Source organism: Nymphaea colorata, chromosome 8 (assembly GCF_008831285.2).
Source record: "Nymphaea colorata isolate Beijing-Zhang1983 chromosome 8, ASM883128v2, whole genome shotgun sequence".
NCBI lineage: Eukaryota > Viridiplantae > Streptophyta > Magnoliopsida > Nymphaeales > Nymphaeaceae > Nymphaea > Nymphaea colorata.
In genome coordinates this window covers 16,864,900-16,883,889 of record NC_045145.1, presented here as the reverse complement: position 1 = coordinate 16,883,889, position 18,990 = coordinate 16,864,900, and the positions used below count along the sequence as shown (strand labels likewise).

At 38.4% G+C, this 18,990-nt stretch overlaps 2 protein-coding genes across 3 annotated transcripts; both read right to left on the bottom strand.

Moving 5' to 3' along the window:
- Positions 1-269: 269 nt before the first annotated feature.
- Positions 270-6,553, bottom strand: LOC116259185 (C2 and GRAM domain-containing protein At1g03370-like). 2 transcript variants are annotated; one of them, XM_031636865.2, is made up of 8 exons: positions 5,059-6,553; positions 4,075-4,257; positions 3,418-3,701; positions 2,522-2,638; positions 2,144-2,406; positions 960-1,119; positions 615-887; positions 270-483 (listed from the first exon to the last, which is right to left on the bottom strand). In XM_031636865.2, the coding sequence occupies exons 1-8, from the start codon at positions 5,987-5,989 to the stop codon at positions 271-273; spliced, it is 2,424 nt and encodes an 807-aa protein (XP_031492725.1). In that variant the 5' UTR covers positions 5,990-6,553; the 3' UTR covers position 270. The 2 variants fall into 2 exon arrangements, with proteins under 2 accessions (XP_031492725.1, XP_049935175.1); XM_050079218.1 differs by lacking the exon at positions 270-483 and having other exon boundaries at positions 746-883.
- A 3,995-nt stretch (positions 6,554-10,548) lies between these two features.
- LOC116259007 (farnesyl pyrophosphate synthase-like) lies at positions 10,549-16,168 on the bottom strand. The gene is made up of 12 exons (XM_031636587.2): positions 15,908-16,168; positions 15,057-15,081; positions 14,780-14,895; positions 14,550-14,636; positions 12,835-12,951; positions 12,657-12,745; positions 11,891-11,942; positions 11,569-11,664; positions 11,429-11,473; positions 11,230-11,319; positions 11,032-11,103; positions 10,549-10,947 (listed from the first exon to the last, which is right to left on the bottom strand). The coding sequence occupies exons 1-12, from the start codon at positions 16,034-16,036 to the stop codon at positions 10,819-10,821; spliced, it is 1,047 nt and encodes a 348-aa protein (XP_031492447.1). The 5' UTR covers positions 16,037-16,168; the 3' UTR covers positions 10,549-10,818.
- Positions 16,169-18,990: the final 2,822 nt, after the last annotated feature.

Genomic DNA, 18,990 nt, shown 5'->3' with positions numbered 1-18,990 from the left:
TGGAGGCATTCCAGTCATGACTCGTAAGAAATGGGCAACCCTGCTTCCAGAGATGGTGAATTTACTTCCAACCGAACCTGCAAAACTCCATACTTCGTATCTACAAATCATTAGAGATGCAGCCAACCTCTTTCTGCTCAATGATTTTTGACATAGTTAGCCATCAAAGGTGCTGTAGGTTCAGAACTGAAAGCTTCTGTGCCAGATGCTTATTGTCCTCCATGTTCCTTGAGTAGCTATAGTGAAAACTTCAGCATGTTAAATAGACATTCATTTACAGAGAGGATCTATAGGCCTTGCCAGTAGAAACTCCTCGGCTGTGGCAAAGATTTCCTTTAGGAGGTCTGCAAGCTTCAATTCTATGTCGTTACAGATTCTCTTTTGTTGCCTTGTGCTCTTCAGCCATTGCAGACCTATATATACTTGGACGTTGCAAGTCCGTGATCTTGTTGGCACATTCTCAATTTGGTACCGCAGATGGAGCTGCAAATAAGGAAAACAGTGCAAATTAGAACACAACCATGACTAAGGCTAAAGGGAAGGCCTCAGAATGCTACAATGGATACCATAGTATAACTAAAAATAATAATGAACAGACTACAAAGCGTCCATACATTGAAACAATCACCAAGTGGAACGCCTTGGAATGCCATCACGTCTTCAATAGTCCACGCCTTTCGATCTGCAAGAAATGATATCTGTTGTGTGCTGTTAACGTCTCCTTCAAGATTAGAGATATGTTTGTCAAACTTGTAAGACAGCCGCCTCTGGTTTATGTCAGGCTTAACCAGCTTCCATGCTGTATGTGAAGAATTAACACATCCAACCTTCTCCATCACTTTTCTTTCCACGTGACCACCACCAAACAGCTCCATTAACAAGTCTGCCTGTCCAAAAGAGTGTCAGGATCTAACAAATGCAGCAAATTTCTGCAGCGTTGACATATGAGAAACACTTACTTGGATAGGATGGAAAGAAGAATAAACCTTCTTCATGATTACATCCTCCACATCCGAAGAACATCCATTTTCTTTGGTGTGGGTGCTTTTCGTATCAGATTGTTCTTCCGCTATAGGCTCTGCAGTCAAAGACCTCGACTTCCACAATGCGATGATCGTCCTGTCAGGACATTTTAGTTTATGACGGTGATTTTCTGATGGATCATATTCTCTTATATTCATATACGGGTGATGCATAAGTTTGTCAAACCAGGTCAAAGTAGAAAGAGAAAAACAAAAGAGTCCGCCTAAATAAAGAGGATTATGATAGTAATTAGTAAAACAGGGTCCTATATTAATTTCATGAACAAAATGTCTACAGGTCTCACCGGCACATGCTGGTCGTGCTCAAATGCCAGAAATATTTTAATTAAGTCATGAAGCACCATGAAAACCCTAACGTTGTCATATCAAATCCATCATTTTTAGGAAAAAATGCATTTCGACCGCAGACTGGAGCTGGAGTCCCTTCTAGGGTATTAGCTACGGTGGACCAACATCATTTAAGAGGGAAAAGAAATGAATATGAAGGTCTGAATGTCCTAGTAATCTTAATCAATTTTTATGGTCTTCAAACTGTTTCCTTTTTGAAATAAGTCTACAACTTTTTCTTATCGTTAAAGGATGGGGAGAAATTCAATTTCATGTATCCACCAATAGCAATATGTCAAGCGATGAAGCAGTTGCATAAGCCCATCAACACATAAAAGGATGCAAAAACTTGAATTCGTACGTGGAAACAGCTTCGGGAATAATCTATCTAAGAAACTCAAAAGGAACATTAATTCATGTATACTTGAGTATAATGCAATCTGTATACTGGTTTACAGTCTTTTACGACGCTGCGGATCTGCAGGATATCGGGGAACTAAAATTTGTCAAAGACTCAAACCAGGCGCTTGCGAGTCTTGAATCTGATCATTAGATGAAAAGAAATGACAGACTTATTTCTTGGTAAGCAATAAGATGGCTCCTAATGTCTTAAGAGAGCATCTGGTCAGCAAATAGAACTTGGTGTCGTGAAAGAACAGCAAATAAAACACCAGTATAAGCGGTTTGAAAGTGAGATCTTAAACATGGAACTCATGATCTCTGAAATGCTATAAACGGCTAAACAAGTGAGAGCATGTCAATTGCATTCTTACTTGTGTGCAGCTTCGAATGGTACGAATGACTGGAAGTGGAAACGCAGCCTGCCTTCTCCGTGTTGAGTCTTGGCGCCATGTTTGGCATCCATTCCCCTGCCTTTTCGCAAGATAATCATCAATGATGGACTGCCGACCGATGCCAATGATGGAGCCACCACTTGAACGTCTTCGATGTCATCCCACAGGAAGAAGAACTTAGTCCTTTGGCCAAACAAGTTCGCGTTAAATCCTATGACTCTTGATGATAGGAAAAGGCGACCCTGCACAAACACGGATCATTGCAAGGAGACACTTTCGATCTTTTTTGGGAAGAAAACAGGAGTTTGTGTAAATAGATTGACGCAATTGCATCGGGTTACGGCAAAGGAAAAGCACCTGAAGTGGCATTTTGCGCTTCAATTGACAAGCAAAATCGTTGATGAGAAATTCCTCCATTGGCAACCCGAAGAGTTTCTGGAATGCTGTGTTTGATTGAGGTGATCTTAGGTTTATCTGCCGAAAAATTGTACTTCATCTTCTCATAGCGCAAAAGCAAAACAGCATACTCACGAATTTACTTTATGATCAATCACCTATTGTGAAAAAAATCATATTTATCCTCATACCATCACGCTGTTGAAGCAACTTGTTCATGTTTATATTTCATTTTGTTTTGTTTACATATTTAATGCATTTTTTTTTATAGACACTTGGATTTTAAATCGTGCCGTGGGTTGTGCCTATCCTCTAAAGATATAATTTTTTCATATAGTTGGATGTTCACAAGACTCTTTCAAGAGAGGAAAAACAGAATTCCAGTTACCCATTTGGATGCCATGTTGGAGACCTGATTATACAATGAATTTAAGAAACATTTCTGTAGCTTCATCTAAAGGTGCGATCAGTAAGCTGTTGAAAGATTTTCATATAACTGCGGAAAAAACAGTAAATTAGAAAATGAGTAAATCAATGGCAACCTATGCTTGTGGCTGCACAATATTTGAAAAACACTTTGTTGGAGAATTGCATGGCTTTTCTACCATTTAATATTTGAAACTTATTTCATGTTTCATATTGGTCTTAAACTGGCATTCAATATATAGTTCAAAAAAGTTTAAACACACATAAATTTACAGTGATTAAATAAAAAGGAAGACACTCAATTGATGTATTGAAGCATATAATTTTGGATGAAAACAAATTTCCACAGGTTAATCATCTAAATATAAATTGCACTAAAACAAGAAAGAGAAAATTTCAGTATGGCAGCTAATATGCCAGGAATAAGACACCTTTTTGCCGATCTGCTTCTCCATCTTTGAGATGTATTCTTTAGCAACTTCAGTGCCTTTTGTATTGCTCAAGAAAACCCACAGATGCAGCTTTGATTGGTGACACTGAGCCAATTTTCCTTTCAATGGAATCCAAATATCAGCTAAATCTTCTATATTGGACTTCAAGAAATTGATTTTTGCACGTCCAAGACATATCGATTCATCAAATTGTCCATCAGAATCGTACACTTCAATGTTCATGACAGATGGTGGATCATCCATGGCGTCAAACTCAAATACTTCTGAACAAGGCACCAAGCAGGAAAAGGAAAAGAACATGATGAGTTTCTGCATGCCAAATATAAACATTAAAATCAAGTGGCAAATAAGAGATGGGTCTTCACTATTTTGTTATTTTGTTCTAATTGGAACAATCAAATGCATATTACACGCTCATACAATGTTTTTTCTCATTAAACAATCAATTTGTAGAGAAATATCTTTGTCTTGGACAAATTTCCTAGGAAAACCAATTCTTTGACGTTGAACGAACTGCAACCTTTAATTTCATGAGAAAGAGAACCACCTATCACCTTTTCCATATTCAAACTGCTAGAATTAAAGACTTTTTCTTTTCTTTCCATAGTTGTGCATGAAAACATTCAATAGATTTACCATTCCACTGAGGGTTCAATGTTTGGAACTTGATTGAACTTGTCTTCGATTTCCCACCACATGTGAAAACAACATATGGGTCTGAAAAGCCGGTTGAGTCAAGAGCAGCTAATTTGGTTCCCTCAATCAAAGCTACAGTAAGCACCCAGCCTTCTCCCTGTGCTTTGACTCCATGATCACCATCTGGTTTCATAACAAAATTACAAAATGGAAAACCCAAAAAAGAAAGTTGGTGAATTCGTGTAACATGTTTATCCAATATATAAGTTAAGGATGATTAAACCTGACAATATAGACAATGAAACTTTCCAAACGTATTTGTATAATTTACGCATCACCAAATAATCCATCTATGTGTGTGTATGCCTGCACGCGAGTGCGTATGCGTGCATGAAAGTAAATATGTTAGTCTATGTAAAAGGTCAGTAAAAGTAGTTCCAATTAGGAACATAACTTAGCAGGTTGAGTTGGCGATGTAAAAATAGTTAATTCATATGCTATCTGGGGTTAGTGCAATATCAAAATGATGGTACATTGTATCTTCACTAGGTACTGATGCAACTTTCAACGCTAGCGCAACCAGAGCTTTTGCTTTTTTTCGAGCAGTGATCAAAATCCTCTCACCATGTAGGAAGCATTCTTAAAATGAAAAAGAATTGTCGCTGAAGCCAAAGAGGAACCGTTGAGCAAGTGAAAGAAACTGTGGGGAAATGAATAAGAAATGGAATAAGAAGCATCAACCAAGCGAAAGGAAAAACTTAACAAAATTCGTTAAGCCTTCTAGGAAAAGAAAACATTGTAGTGAAGATTTGTTTGGGGAGCGGGTTCTTTGTTTTCTAAGATGGGAAGCGTGTTTCCTAGAGATGAAATTATATTGAATAAGAGACCAGAAGAACTTCATGAAGATGTTTGCTAGCTCATGCATATATGCGAAGATTTTGAAAAGGCGCAGAGTCTCAAGCAAAACGGAGAAGAGCAGGGCACCTCTCTGGGTTCTCGCCCTGAGGAAGCGAGAGACCATCTGGAGCGCAAACCAAGCCTGAGCGACCAGCACCACCGAGAACAGCACCTCTCCGGCGGAATCCGGCAAGTCCAAGCAATCAAACTCCAGCCCCTCCTTCGATCTCTCCCCTGCCATTGCGACGTGTGCCGTCACGAGCACCACCATAGCAACCGCGGACGCCACCGTGAAGTTCCCAAGAAACCGCCATGCCAGCCTCCAATCCGTCTCGTCTTCCCTCACCAGCCCTGCCAGCGCCCTCTCTCTGTCGGACCCGTCGCCGCCTCTCGAGAGCTCCTCCGCGTCTACCGGCTTAACCGTCTGCGCCAACAGCTTCGCAAACTTCTCGGCGTCTTCCTTCAGACCTTGCCTCGCTGCACCCTCCAACATGCCCTTCATCAGCATCCTCTGGAGGAAGATCATCTGCCATGAAACCACGAGGCGAGAGGTCGCCTCCCCAGAGGGCGTCTCAGGCCCAGCAGTAATGTAGACGAGTATCTCCGTCCTGATGGAGTTGCCGTAGGGGGCGTCGGGAGCGGTCAGTCTCTTGACAACCGCGTATGATTGTTCGTCTGCTTTGATGTAAGTTTGCTCTTCCGCCATCTTCACGAACTTGATCAAGAACTTGGCGGGCTTTACATAGTTGAGGGTTCTCTTGAGCGTCCCTCCATGGAGCTCCCACGGGCCTTCTGCGTACTCAGTAGTGCCCTGGAGGTCGACGAGAGAGGGGACGAAGCTTGAGGCGGGGTCAAAGAGGAGGAGGTTGAGGTCTCGAGGTGGAATGGCGTAGTGCTGGTCTAGGAGCACTCCTCCGGGGAAGAGGGTGGGTGCGGCTTCTTGCTCCCCTGTTTGGTCTCCTGATTGGAGGTGCTTGAGTGATTCTTCAAATGCCGCAAGAGAAGAGGGGGCACCCATTTCGATTTCTGATCATCTGAGGGGCAATGATGGCCTAGAACAACATCACCTGTGAAGCTCTGATCATCAGGCTCATGCAACTGAGTTGCTCAAATCATATGCAGAATCGTTTTCCATTTCCCTGATTGGATGCTCGATAACATGCCAATCTTAGGTGTCAGTCCATGGCACTTTCTTGCATGTTATTCTTGTTGGGAGATTTGATTTCCCTGAAGATGACTTTTCCTTGCAAAAGTATTCTCAGTTTTAGAAAGCAGAAACTGTATCAAGAAGGTATTGTAAACGACGAACGAAATTTTCTCTAGCAAGCTTCTGGATACACATGGCGAGTTTGGAAGTCTTCAAATGAAAAATAGAGAGAACATGCAAAAGCAACATAAAAGGAAGAATCTCTTAAGAGTCTCATCAAAATGTCACTGGCATCACTTGCCCTGGGAAAATCCAATGATGTTCATGCTTTCTCTCTTGCAGCTGCAAAAAAAAAAAAAATTGTATTCTTATGAAATGTCAGCAGATGTCGAGCACTTTATATTGCATCAAGCAATGACCTCCAAAGCAGATGTCTTTCCTATACCAACGAAATGCTTAACCATCAAGATGTCTTTCCCTCCCTTGTTTAACTGCAAAAGAAAATATCAAAGACTGGTTTTCCCTCTTGCAACATCGTGAATCTGAAACTAAATTCCATTTGCAGAGGTGGAGACTTATTTGTTAGCTTCTTTTCCCAGTGATGCATTCTCTCTATTAAAGTAAGAAACTCAAGCATCATTATGTTTGGTCACTGAAAGTCTTTAATCTCATCTCTGACAATGCACTTGAAGCAAACAACGCCAAAACAGGACAGAGAAAGAAAGAACGTTTGTACGTACCACGATCTTGATTTAGCTTGAATATGCTGAAAAGCCGTAATTTTCTAAGAAGCTTGGTCCTAGGAATTTCAAACTACCAACAAAGTTCAACTCTGAAGTATTCGTCTTCCTCTTCCAGCACAGATCTTAGGCGGTTTCTTCAGGTCAGACCGCGCTTATAGACGTCGAAGCTTTTTGTGCAGCACTTATTTATTGATAATAACGAAAACCAATTAGTTTCTGCACTGGTAAAACCTTGGGGCTAGAAGGAAGATGCGCACCTTGGAGATCGATTTAGAATAATTATGGGCTGTCTCATTTCGATTTATATCCTTTCCGTCTGTCAAGAAAAGGCTTCTTTTTAACACATAAGATACTTATAAAGAAAGTGCAACTTGGCTGCAGTGTTGACTTCATGGTCTTCTCTCTCATTTTAAGAAATGGGGAAAGGGGCCATGAGATGCACAGATCACAATGTCAGGAAGCCCCATAGTGTACTAAACTTTTCTGGGTTCAAGTGAAATAATAATATAGTGGGTCAAAGTTTCTTGTTCTTCCTGCTTAAATTTTCCTGAATCCAAGTGAAATGATAGTATAGTTATTGTTTGTTAAAGTTTCTTGTTCTTCCTGCATAAAATTTGCCATTTTCAAGGCAAAATATAAGATTATCTCTCCCTCCCTCCCTCTAATAAACTAATCGCCATGTGATTAACAGCTCTAGAAGCCGCTCATTTCTTAAATATTTATACTTCTAGAAAGGGCTCATTAAGTATCCCGCTCCTGAGGAAGGGATGCTCTCGAAAAAAGAACCAGAAAATTTTTCGAAAAGCAACTGGAATTTCAATGTTGCCAAAAAGTCCGACCTCGCACTGACAAGGAAAACACATTTTGGCCAATTCAACTTTAGTTCTTCTGAAAGCATAGTAAATGAGAGAATAAAAATGATTAACTACCTTCAAATAGATCTTTCCCCTCTTGTTGGCCACTGGGATCTCATGTTGTTTGTTTTTCTCTCTTTAATTTTTCCGACTTTGTGTAATTCGTATGTTCTTGCTTTATCTCTCTTAATCTATTATTCAAGTTCAATAACAATTATAATTATAACTATAATATAATTACGTTCATTCTATTTTGTCTCTCCCATGGAAAACTTTAACTTTTTTTATTTGTGTTTTGTGCGCAAATTAGTACCACCATCCATTTAGATTTTGCAGCAAACTTGGCCAAAAACCAATCCTTCTTTCTTTCATAATCATAAAACATGATAAGCCTGGCTGCTTTTTTAGAGGTTTCGGAATTTATAGCCTCGGTTTCCCCACAAGGTAGAGGGGAAAGACTCTGACCTCGTAGGCAAGGGAGGGCGGATCGAGGGTTTTACACCAACTGATAAGGATGCATCTCTTAAGTCAATAAGTTTGACATACCAAAGCAAAACTCGAATAGTTGATCAAGTTTTTAACATTGAGGGACATGGAAAATGGTGCATTTTTAAATTGTTAAATTTCATTGGCATATATGCAAACGTCTCTTGTTACTTCGTCTCATGCATCCGTGATTTTGTAAATGCATTGACTTTGAATGTCATAAAATATACAAGATTACGGTGCTCGAGATAATATTTACCGACTTTGTAGGGAAAGTCTCTTGGCCTAGCACCAGCATAATTATTTAGCAAAGACAGTATTAGAGTTTTTTTTTTTAATGTTTATTTATTAAGACTACATAATTATGCTTTTAAGATTCTGGTTTGTTTGTGAATCTGACGGTACACTTTTCAACTCTTGAATATCACATAATTATGTCTTTAAGATTCTGGTTTGTTTGTGAATCTGACGGTACACTTTTGAACTTAAATATCACACTTACCATCATTTTCAGCTCAAGGAAGAAAGTTAACAACCTTTGTTTTATATCTGCATTTTTTTTTTTAATCCATCCCACTTATGAAAAACGTTTTCAGTCACTTTGAATAGAAATTTGGACCCATCTATGGAGTTGAACTGCATCAATGCAAGAACCAGCTGTTTATAGAGACCACTAAGTTGAGGTGCCCAAGCGTGGATGCATGGTGAGTACTGGTGTAAGTGGGTCAAGTTTTCTTGGGTTCAGGTCAGGTTTTATTAGACCAGTTTTTAGTTCGAGTTTCGAAAGACAGCTCACCTAGTTTGAAGTGGATTAAGTTCTACCTTGAGTTTTCAGATTCCACGACCTTTGACTAGTAAGGCAGCGAAGACTGTGGTCGCTGAAAGAAGGATGTTGAAGAAACCAAAGCGTTGAGAGTTTTCTCGAGGACCGTCATCTACATGGTCGTAGGCTTTGCTTATGTCAGTCTTCATTCAGGCAACATCATTTCTTTTGTGCCTTAAAGCATTGGATGGCTTCTCGGCGAGGAGGACGTTGTCATGAATACTTCTACCAGGTAAGAAGGCTTTCTGATTGGTGGATCTGATACATCACAAGATGGGTTGTATTCTGTTGATCATGATCCTTATAATAAACTTGAAAGTGCTATTAGATTGAGAGATTGGCCTAAAATGATCAGAAGAATCGTTTTTATACTGTTTTCAAATGAGGATGATGTATGTTTTGTTGATGCTCCTAACCAATACGCCAGATCTGAAAAATTCTCCGATAGCCATAGAAGTGGCATCCTCTAACGTTGGTATCAATATAATTTGACGGCCCCCTGGAAGCTTGAGCCAGCAATTAGAAAAAATCTGAAAACTGAAGAAACAGAAACTTAATTTTCTATTTAAAACATGAAAATTATGAAACTTTATTCTTATTCAATTCCCCGGAAGCTACATCTGAGGAAAAATAATAACAGCTATGGTTCGTACTGAAACGTGATATTTGAAGCATAACATGGGCTTCAATTTAAAGGGGCTAATGCATGTGCACTTTATTACTGTAAACAGCACACTGGGAACGGGTCGGGTGCAGTTCATGTTTAGCTTTCAAAACTAGTTCCATATTTTGGACATGTATTAGTAAGAATCCATTTAAGCTAACTGAACACATATCGTGTACACCCATTTGGATATGTAATTAAAGTGGATAGAATCAATCCAGTTACATTTACCTTCTTTCTCAACATCTTCATTCTGGTCCAAATATTTGAGCTTCATTTCAAAACAGGCCCTCGTCTTTCTGGATTCCCTCATCCAGGCCACACTTGCTCAGAGCTGCTAGATAAGATCATATGGCTTCACCGATAAGCTAAAAGCACAGTGCAATGAATAAAATAATAATGTCCTTCTGTAAGTTGAAAGGACCATATAAAAGTTCGTGGTGTGATTATTTTGTGTAGGAAGAGTGCCTGGAACTCAATAAGCTCCCAATTTACATGTCAAGATTTTAACACTAAATTCTATGACAACTGAAGAAGTGTGTCAAAAGAGAGAAAAATGACTCTGTGATAAAAAAAAAGAACATACTGGCAACTTTCTTTGCAAAGCCAACTCCATGATTCATTCCCTCAATCTCTTCATTTTCTCTAAGCAAGTTGGGGTTTGGCAGACGCATACCACTTTTAAATTTCCTGCTTTTAACTCTCTGCAAGACTGAATTTCTCTCTCGCTCGCTCCATTCTTCGGTCCAATTTGCAATTATTTGTAGTCAATTCAAATGCCAAAGAATGCACTCGACGAACAAGCATGTACCACCGCATGCGCATAAACTATATTGGAAGCAAGAAGGATGAACCAGAAGTAAGCTTGAATCAGTAAGCAAAGATGGTGCCATACTGCCATGCCACTTGCCTATGATTAATTCAATTCTAACCAGGTTAAAACCAGCCATGGAAGGCCTGAGAGATGCAGACCTCTCTCCAGCGTACAACTTCATGAAGATAATCAAACAGCACTTTCCCGATAAATACTCAAAGGAAAATTACTCTTCGACAGACAAAAAAAAAATAAAAATAATAATAAAAAAGGTACAAAAGACTACAATTTTTCCTTTTCCTTATCTGCTCTGAACTTACTTCTGCCTCTTGTAAATCTTCCCCAGGAATGATTTCAAGACTTTCTGCACTGACGTACTTGGCTGGGCTTCAATGGAGGAGATCAGTTTCTCATAACTAGCACGTTCGTACTCTAAGAAGACGTTCTGCATTCAAATGAAATATTACAATGGATGCTGGGAACATCAGAAGCACGAGAAAGAGGATATCCACTAATTGCAGAAGAGAACCTGAAGATCAAGGTCCCTGTAAACCTGCTTCACCGTTTTCACACAGTCAGCATCTGTTCTGCCATAGCTCTCCTAAAACAAAACAAGTGCTGGTGCAGTTAATAAACACAAGATTTAGAAGCATCATTGCAGGATACTGAAGTTAACTGTACAAATAAAAAGTTTCAACAGAAATCAAGCAGCTGAAGTGTTAATTACAGTCAATATTTTAACTTGGTCTTCATGAGCACGCTCCAGAGCTTGGACAATCAACCAAGAGCACTTGAAATCTTCAATGTCAGTTCCAATCTGATAAGGTAAATATGCAACAATCAAATGCTGTAAATCGATAATGGACAAAGGAGACATGATAGGGTTTGTTGTCAGGAAATGAAATGCAAAGACGTTAGAAACTTACCTTGCCAATCACTTTAGGATCACCAAAACAGTCAAGATAATCATCCTAAAAGTTAGAAACAGAATCAACATTTTCTGTTACCTAAGAAAGTAATTAAAGAAACAATGACCACTACAGATTTTTTTATTGTTTGCCATTACCTGTACTTGAAAATAGGTACCCATTTCGACAAGAATGTTCTTCACATCACCGAAGGATTCAAGATTTTCCCCCGACATAAGCAATGCACATGCAACCTGTATATGATATGCATTTCTTGGATTATGTAACATTTTAGTACTTGCCAGTTGCTACATAAGAGATTCTTATCAAAAGCAAAAGATGCCTTGCCAATACACTAACCAAATCAGAAAGGGCTTTAAATTTGTAAGAGTTGGACCTCAATATATGGCATGCCAACAGCAAAGTAATTTACAAATCATGATCACTACTTATTTTACTAAGATGGAACAGTTTACTTACAGGAAGATAAAACGAATAATATGCAGTCTTGTACTGAACAATGCGCCTGTAACTGCATCACCCACTCAACAATTTCAAAATAGCATCCAGAAAAAGGTAATTTAGAAAGAGGAAGGATGGCCAAAATGGGATTATATATATATATATATATATATATATATATATATATATATATATATATATATATATATATAAGGTGTTTCCTGAAGCACTTAACTCACTTACAAAGTTTCCTTTATCATAAATGCTTTTCTGTTCAACCAACCTTGTAGAGATATTATTGACATACATTTTGCTTAGTAGAAAAAAAGTTTTAGATCATGTAGTTGTAGTGTAAATATGGGCACCCTAATACATTGAAAAACCAATTGCTCAAAATATACCAATTTGTAAGACTTAAAATATATGTTTTCATTTCCAGAAACATGATCTAAAACATTATTCTATTAAATTAATCATGCTGAATGTGTATATAAGATCTGATTGCAATAACACAAACTTTAGCTATGGTTTTTAAAATATGGAGGTAAGTACTCTAGGAGCGTCATTTCTTTACTTCTCTCTCTCTCTCTCTCTCCCTCTATCTATATATATATATATATATATATATATATATAGATGTAAGGAATATTGCCTTAAAAAAGAAGTTAGCAGAACTTCAAGTTACTGGAGTTTCTAGTTAGCACTCCAAGCACTAAAACAACAAATGAATTAACTTTTAAATTCAGGCAGATTCTGTAAAAAAAGCGTTAAACTGTCCACATACACTGGCAGTTGGTACTTAGAAAGATCTTTCGCCCCCTCGTGCGTAGTGATCAAATCCAGCGTCTGGCCTAAAGCTGTCTGGAACTCAACCTGCCAGAGAAATATACACCTTCCTATGAATGATGATACTCAGCTAACTCAAATAAGATTATTTATCTAAACAAGAAAAATGCAGCCACCTCATTGAATAGATCCAGGAGATCTACATAGTAAGGCTTATCTCTGAAATGCTTCTTCAAAATCCTACAGATATGGTTACGGAGGATGATTCCATCATTCACTGCAATCAAGCCCACCTGTGACATACAAATAAAAGTGTCAGACAGCATATGTAGAACTTTGAGGACAGTAAAGAAGAAACAATTTTCTGGTCTACATTCCACTAAGGTTCATATACATGGGAAATTAACAAAATAAGTCACTTACCGCTGCCAAAAGTGACCGCTCTATAAGATCATCATCTTGATAATAATCAATTAGACACTGTTGCTGATATCTATGTTCATACTCATCAAGCTAGCATTCAGTAGATCTAGTCCTACCATCCATATCATCGATTTGTTTAAATCAATTGCACATTTGGAGAAGAAAATCCCAAAAGAAAATGTGGATCTGGTAAGAGAAAAAAATGTAGGGGAAAAAGTTGAAAGGAAAGGCAAGAAAAAAAATTTCTTTCAGATAGATCCTTTTAAAATATTGATATTCTCTACAATTGGATATGATATATTTGGCAGTGCACTATCAAAGTCACTATCTCAACTCAATACTTTTAACTTTCAAGCTTCAAAGAACTGGAGATATTTGTGGAGCAGAACATGTATAATTTAGGCGTTTATTTTTTGCCAAAGGTTGAAAAATAACAACCATGATTTCTCAAATTCAAAATCCAACCAAACGTCAGAAGCTATAATGGATCCAAATTCCATATAAAGTACTTAAAATTTAGAACAAGTTTCACTCTGTGTTTGCAGAAGTTGTATCCTTTTCTGCATGTGATGGAGAATCACAGAAGCCAGGGGAATTTCAGAAATTATAGGCTCAGCGAGTCTGGCCTTATTCAGTATTACAGGTACATTTCACTTTTCCACTTTATACTCGGAAAGCTCCTATGAAATTTAATAATACTGTCCACAAGGAATTTTAAGGTAAATAATGCTTTCTACAGTCCATAATCGACGTTGCTTCCATAGGTGCAGATTAATTCATGTCCAAGAAAGTGGTCATAGAATAGACAACGAAGCCATGTCTGACAGCTTATGCTGTAAATTTTCTCTTTTGATCAGAAAAGGAGATCAGGCTTAACTTTTCCTCCAGTGATGAAGCTTGCAGGTATAGATCTGCAAATTTTGGTATACACCTGCTACTTGAATAACAGAAAGAAAGATTCAACAAGTCAACACTTAAAAATTAGTCATTCTTGTTAAAACATGAAGTCTATAAGTTAACCCTGTTTTTTGCGTCAAACAATTGGTTATTACAAACTCCTTTTAAGTTACATAACTGAATCCATATTTTTCCCAAAACAAAGTCCTTCCTTAGTAACATCAGTCAAAGGTTGATGGAACAAAAGTTTCACGGATCACCTAGCAGATATATGATACTATTTCCCAACATCATCTCATAGTGACTGCAAGTATCTAATACCACTAAGCCGGGGAAGTCGTTCCCTTGAAAACAAGTCTGATTCTCGTTTGAGAAACTATGAATTCAACAAAAATGCTAACAGCAAAAAAAAAATGGAACTAAATGAAACAAGAATATAGTTTGAATATCTTCTCTGAAAGCAACATATTCCGAATAACAAGTGCTACGAACACAGCACATCTGATGAAAGGCTAAGGTAGATTCAAAGAGGTTGATTGGTAAAGATCAGCAAATTTTACACAGAAGGCACCTTGGGCAGCCGGAACCAACATGGTTGTCCACGGCGTGTGTGTGAGTTGTCCATGATATCATCCAGCACAAGAAAATAAGCTTGGAGCTGCAAGTTTAGGAAAGATGCAAATCATATGACACGCAACAAGAATGATACTAGTAAAGTAAGAATACTGATTTGGAAACAAAGTCAAATAACCCAACCGGAAACTAGAAGACTGCCAAGGAAATGCAGAGATAAGTTATTACCCACTCGATACACCATCCAAGAGCACACCCAAGGAAGACTTCTTCTTCACTTAAATGCTGCCCTTCTTTCAACAATTTGTAACTATCGATTACGGACATTCCTCTGTTTAGCTTTCCTGCAAAGAGTAATATATGGATAACACAAGTTTCTATCACAAAAGAACCCTCGACATTGTAATTCCTAGCATAATAAGAAGAAAAGGATTAGAATCAAAAGCAAGAAATGAATTTCGATCTCTTGATGAAACGAAAAAACATAAAAGATGCGAACTTCCACCTCCTGGCACATTGTAATCGAGCATCTGCAAAAAAAAAAAAAAAAAACAAACAAACAAAAACAAAAAACCAGATCAATTGAACGGCTTCTACACAGAACTACCTAAGACTCGGCAATTAAGGTAACCAAAATTAACATGCAACAACCCTATGTTGTTAAAACTACAGATTTCAAGTGATCTAACAATTCTAGAAACCTGAATGGGAACCCTTAAGAAGGAAAATCTTCACCACCTGAGCTGCAAGTGAATAATATATACTCACTTGCGCGGGTCGGCCGCGCACGCGCGCACAAAAGAATTCTCGTATTGGAAATTTTCCAGAATATCAAAAAGATGAGTGAACACAGAAATCACAATGTCCCCAGGATCCAAAGGTTCCAAGTCAGAAATTTGACTAACTTCGAATAAGAAGCAAAATGTTTCAAGAGAACATAAAACATTACAGGAAAATGTTTTCTCTTTCAAGTTTTGAAACTTTTCCAGCAAAAACTTACAACAGGTAAAACGAAAATGTACGAATTTACTCCTTCAAGTTTCAATTCTTCCGTTCCAACCAAATTAGGAGAACACGAGCAAGAAGCTCTCAGGAAAAAAAAAAAAGAAAAAAGAAAAAAAATCCCGGAGAAACGATCATTTTTTCTCGCGCATTGCAGAAAATCGTAAAGGTGAAAGCAGAGGAGACTCGTGAATGTAACAGAAACGCACACATAATCCACGCCGGACACAGATTTCGCGACTAACTCGGACATTCCTAAGAACCCCGTCAGATCTCCCGATACCGAACAAATGAAGTTCAACTGAGAGAGAGAGAAAGAGAAAGAGAAAGAACGTTCCCTCTCTACATCCTTACCTTTTCGATCCACTGGCGAGCGTCTTCAGTGTAGTCAACCGCAGGATCATTGAGGAGCTCCTCCTTCAGGCGACCGTACACCTCCCTGAAGACGGGCTTCAGATCGTCGGAGCTCGCGTTCGACGCCATAACCAAACCAGAGAGGAGACAGAGAGAGAAGAGATCTGAGTGAGAGGAAAAGCAGCAGCACCAGAAGATCTGAAGAGACAAAGGGAGAAAGAAAGCACCCAAGGATGCGGGGAGAGGGATAGAACACCGCTTCCCGTCCAAACATTTTAAACAGGTCGACCACTTCAAAAGACCCGCTTTGGAATATCGCCTCCACACGGGGGGCTCTCTCGTAATCTACTCGACTCGAGGGAATTGGATGACGTCAGTTCTCAAACTTGACCACGACGCCCGTGAGAACGTGCGGTTCACGGGCGTCCTTGACTTCGAAAAGATGTACCATTTGGTAATTTGGATTCACGACCCGAAACTCTCGGAAAAGGAATTCGCGCGAAAAGAAAAAAGTGCGGGTTCTAAAAATTGCGACCATGACGTGGGAAAGATCTCGTTTGGTCATGTCAGGAAACACGCGACCAAGTTCGTGAACTCCAGCACTTTTTATTTCTAGTTCCCCTTATTTCATTCAGGTAATTAATTAACTAATTATGAGCTTGCCTTTTACAAATATCATACTTTTTAATTTTAATCATCCGCATCACAAGCATAATTGTAACTTTATATTTTAAAGGAAAGACGCAGCAGCACGTGAATATGGCCATAATGAGTACGATTCGCCTAGGTTAATGTGTCCAGCAATCTGCCATTAATGGCAGGACTATGCTAAAAGTTGAAACTCAATGGCCGATAGGTGTCATAATGCCCGCCCATTTGACTCTTTAAGTTTCCCGACACCTGACGGCTGCTTTATCCCACGTTATCCCTCTTTTTCGAGATACGAGCTGCTCCCGGAAACGGCATATGGAACGGAATATCCTCCCTTTTTTGAAAAAGAACTTCGCTTTTCCCGTACATACGTAGATCCAAGATATCTCTCCGGCGGAGGATTTCTGACACAGAGCTGTGGCTGAATCAGTAGCTGTTTTTTTCCCTACTGATTTTCACATTTAAATTGCAGAATGGATGTTCTACACTAACATTCTTCAATCTTTTTGTATAGATGGGTTGTCTTTTAGAAAGTCATTAAGAGAGTTTCAGTTGCAATCAACCTTTAAAACAAGTGGAAAGAGAACTTGTGAAACTTTTTATAGCCACTATTCATGCGCCATGCGGCTCCCAACAGACACGAGACGAACTGGTTTTTTAAAAGCAGCACCACAAGCATGATCAGTAGTTGGAAAAGCAGCAAAAGCATGATCAGCAGTAACGAATGAGATTTCAGGATGGTAGTTTAGTAGGAGAGCCATCAACTTTATAAACTTAAAAAATTATAGGCACGAGTTAATGTATCTACAGCGTCAGATGGTTCATTCTCGAAATGGAATTTGTTTTTGGACCCTTTATAACGATTGAAAGCAAAGGTTCGGTGCTTAGTATTTATGGCCCTACGCTCGCCACATGGGTTCATGTGGCCTTGCTGGAAAATGTCGCCGATATTAATTGTCCGCAAAAGTTAGCAAAGGCTCAATTAGAATTAGGATACCAAATCGCCATCACCATCCACTTGCAAACAATCATCTTAAATATGATGTTTGATGCCTGAAAATCATTCTCCGGCAAAAATAGTTGAATTCTCAACCACCCTTAGTTTCTCCTTGATGTTGTTTTTTTTTTTTTTTGTGGCTTTGGATAATGTCTTGCGAATAGAAATCTAGTGCAGATGCATGTGGCTATGGCACTCACATAATTTTCCATAGAAGATTTTTCCTAGTTGACCATAGTTATGTTGAAAGTTGTCCATGAGTACAAGGCGGAGTCTACTGACCCAACTTGTGTTCTAGGTTATTTAAGGTCGTGTTTGATGCACAGGAAAAAAATTGTGCATCGTGATATTTTCTTCTCCTGCTTTGTCAAATACATTGAATTTTACAATTTGTTTTTCATTGAATTTGGAAAAAAATCTTTCACCAAAAAGTCAACCCTTTCTAGGTCCACTTTTTTCAACATTGATTTTTTCTTGAAAATCTTAAGAAGATACGGTCCATGCTAGCATGCACATCAAGGACAGAGCATTTTTTAACAATTTTTAACTAAAAAAAACAAACCGGCAAGTGAAGAGCCTTTTCGCTATGACTAATGACAATTGTATGTTATTAATACTCACTATACCAAAAAGGTCATGACTAATTACAATTGTAAGTCATTAGTATTCACTTGACCAAAAATTGTATCTCATTAACATTAACCATACTAAAAAAAAAAGTGAGGGCTAACTTGTCATTAGTATTCACTTTACCAAAAAAATGGTATGAGGCAAAAAAAAATATATTTTAATTTTTATCAAAACTTCAAAACTATAGTTTTTCATTATAATAATGAAAAATTGTTAGCTCCACTTCCGGTTGCGTTCACAAACTTCAAAGCAAAGCTTAAGCTTATTCACCTCATGAATGGCTGACTGTCTCGGCTGGATTCATCCCCTTTTGACAACATTACCTAAATGTGTGCATCAAACGACAAACCATCACTTATACAATGGTTTCACATCCAAATAGAAGTGCAATACTTTGGGGAAACAAATTAACGTGACAACACAATACTTCTTCAAATGACTGCCATTTTCAAACAGGAGAAGAAATAACCACATTAAAGTTTTTGAGAAAACTGCATGGTTTTGGGAAATCAAAACTATCAGTCTCAGGAAACGAAGAAAGTTTACATATAATTTGTCTACATCATCAGTTCATTCATGTTGGTGTAAAGCCTAGGTCGCTTACTCGTTTTAATCGCAGTAGGAAAAGGTGGTCTAAATTGCAACGTCCAAATCGGCGCACTTTAAGGTTTTGCTCTTGATTTTTCTAAACAACTGAATAAAACAAAGGTTAATTTGGAATACCAACCAATTTAAATGACTCGTAAAAGCCTGTTGTCTTTGAATTTTGATAGTGATCCAAATCATCCCACTTGGAAAGTGAGTG

Coding starts and splice junctions, on each gene's coding strand:
- LOC116259185 (XM_031636865.2), bottom strand. CDS start 5,989: ATGGGTGCCCCCTCTTCTCTTGCGGCATTTGAAGAATCACTCAAGCAC. Junction 2,639..3,417: donor AGAAGCAGATCGGCAAAAAG/GTGTCTTATTCC, acceptor ATTTTTCGGCAG/ATAAACCTAAGATCACCTCA. Junction 2,407..2,521: donor AGCGCAAAATGCCACTTCAG/GTGCTTTTCCTT, acceptor GTGTTTGTGCAG/GGTCGCCTTTTCCTATCATC.
- LOC116259007 (XM_031636587.2), bottom strand. CDS start 16,036: ATGGCGTCGAACGCGAGCTCCGACGATCTGAAGCCCGTCTTCAGGGAG. Junction 15,082..15,907: donor CTCGCCAGTGGATCGAAAAG/GTAAGGATGTAG, acceptor TTTTTTTTGCAG/ATGCTCGATTACAATGTGCC. Junction 11,943..12,656: donor TCTAAGTACCAACTGCCAGT/GTATGTGGACAG, acceptor TGGGTGATGCAG/TTACAGGCGCATTGTTCAGT.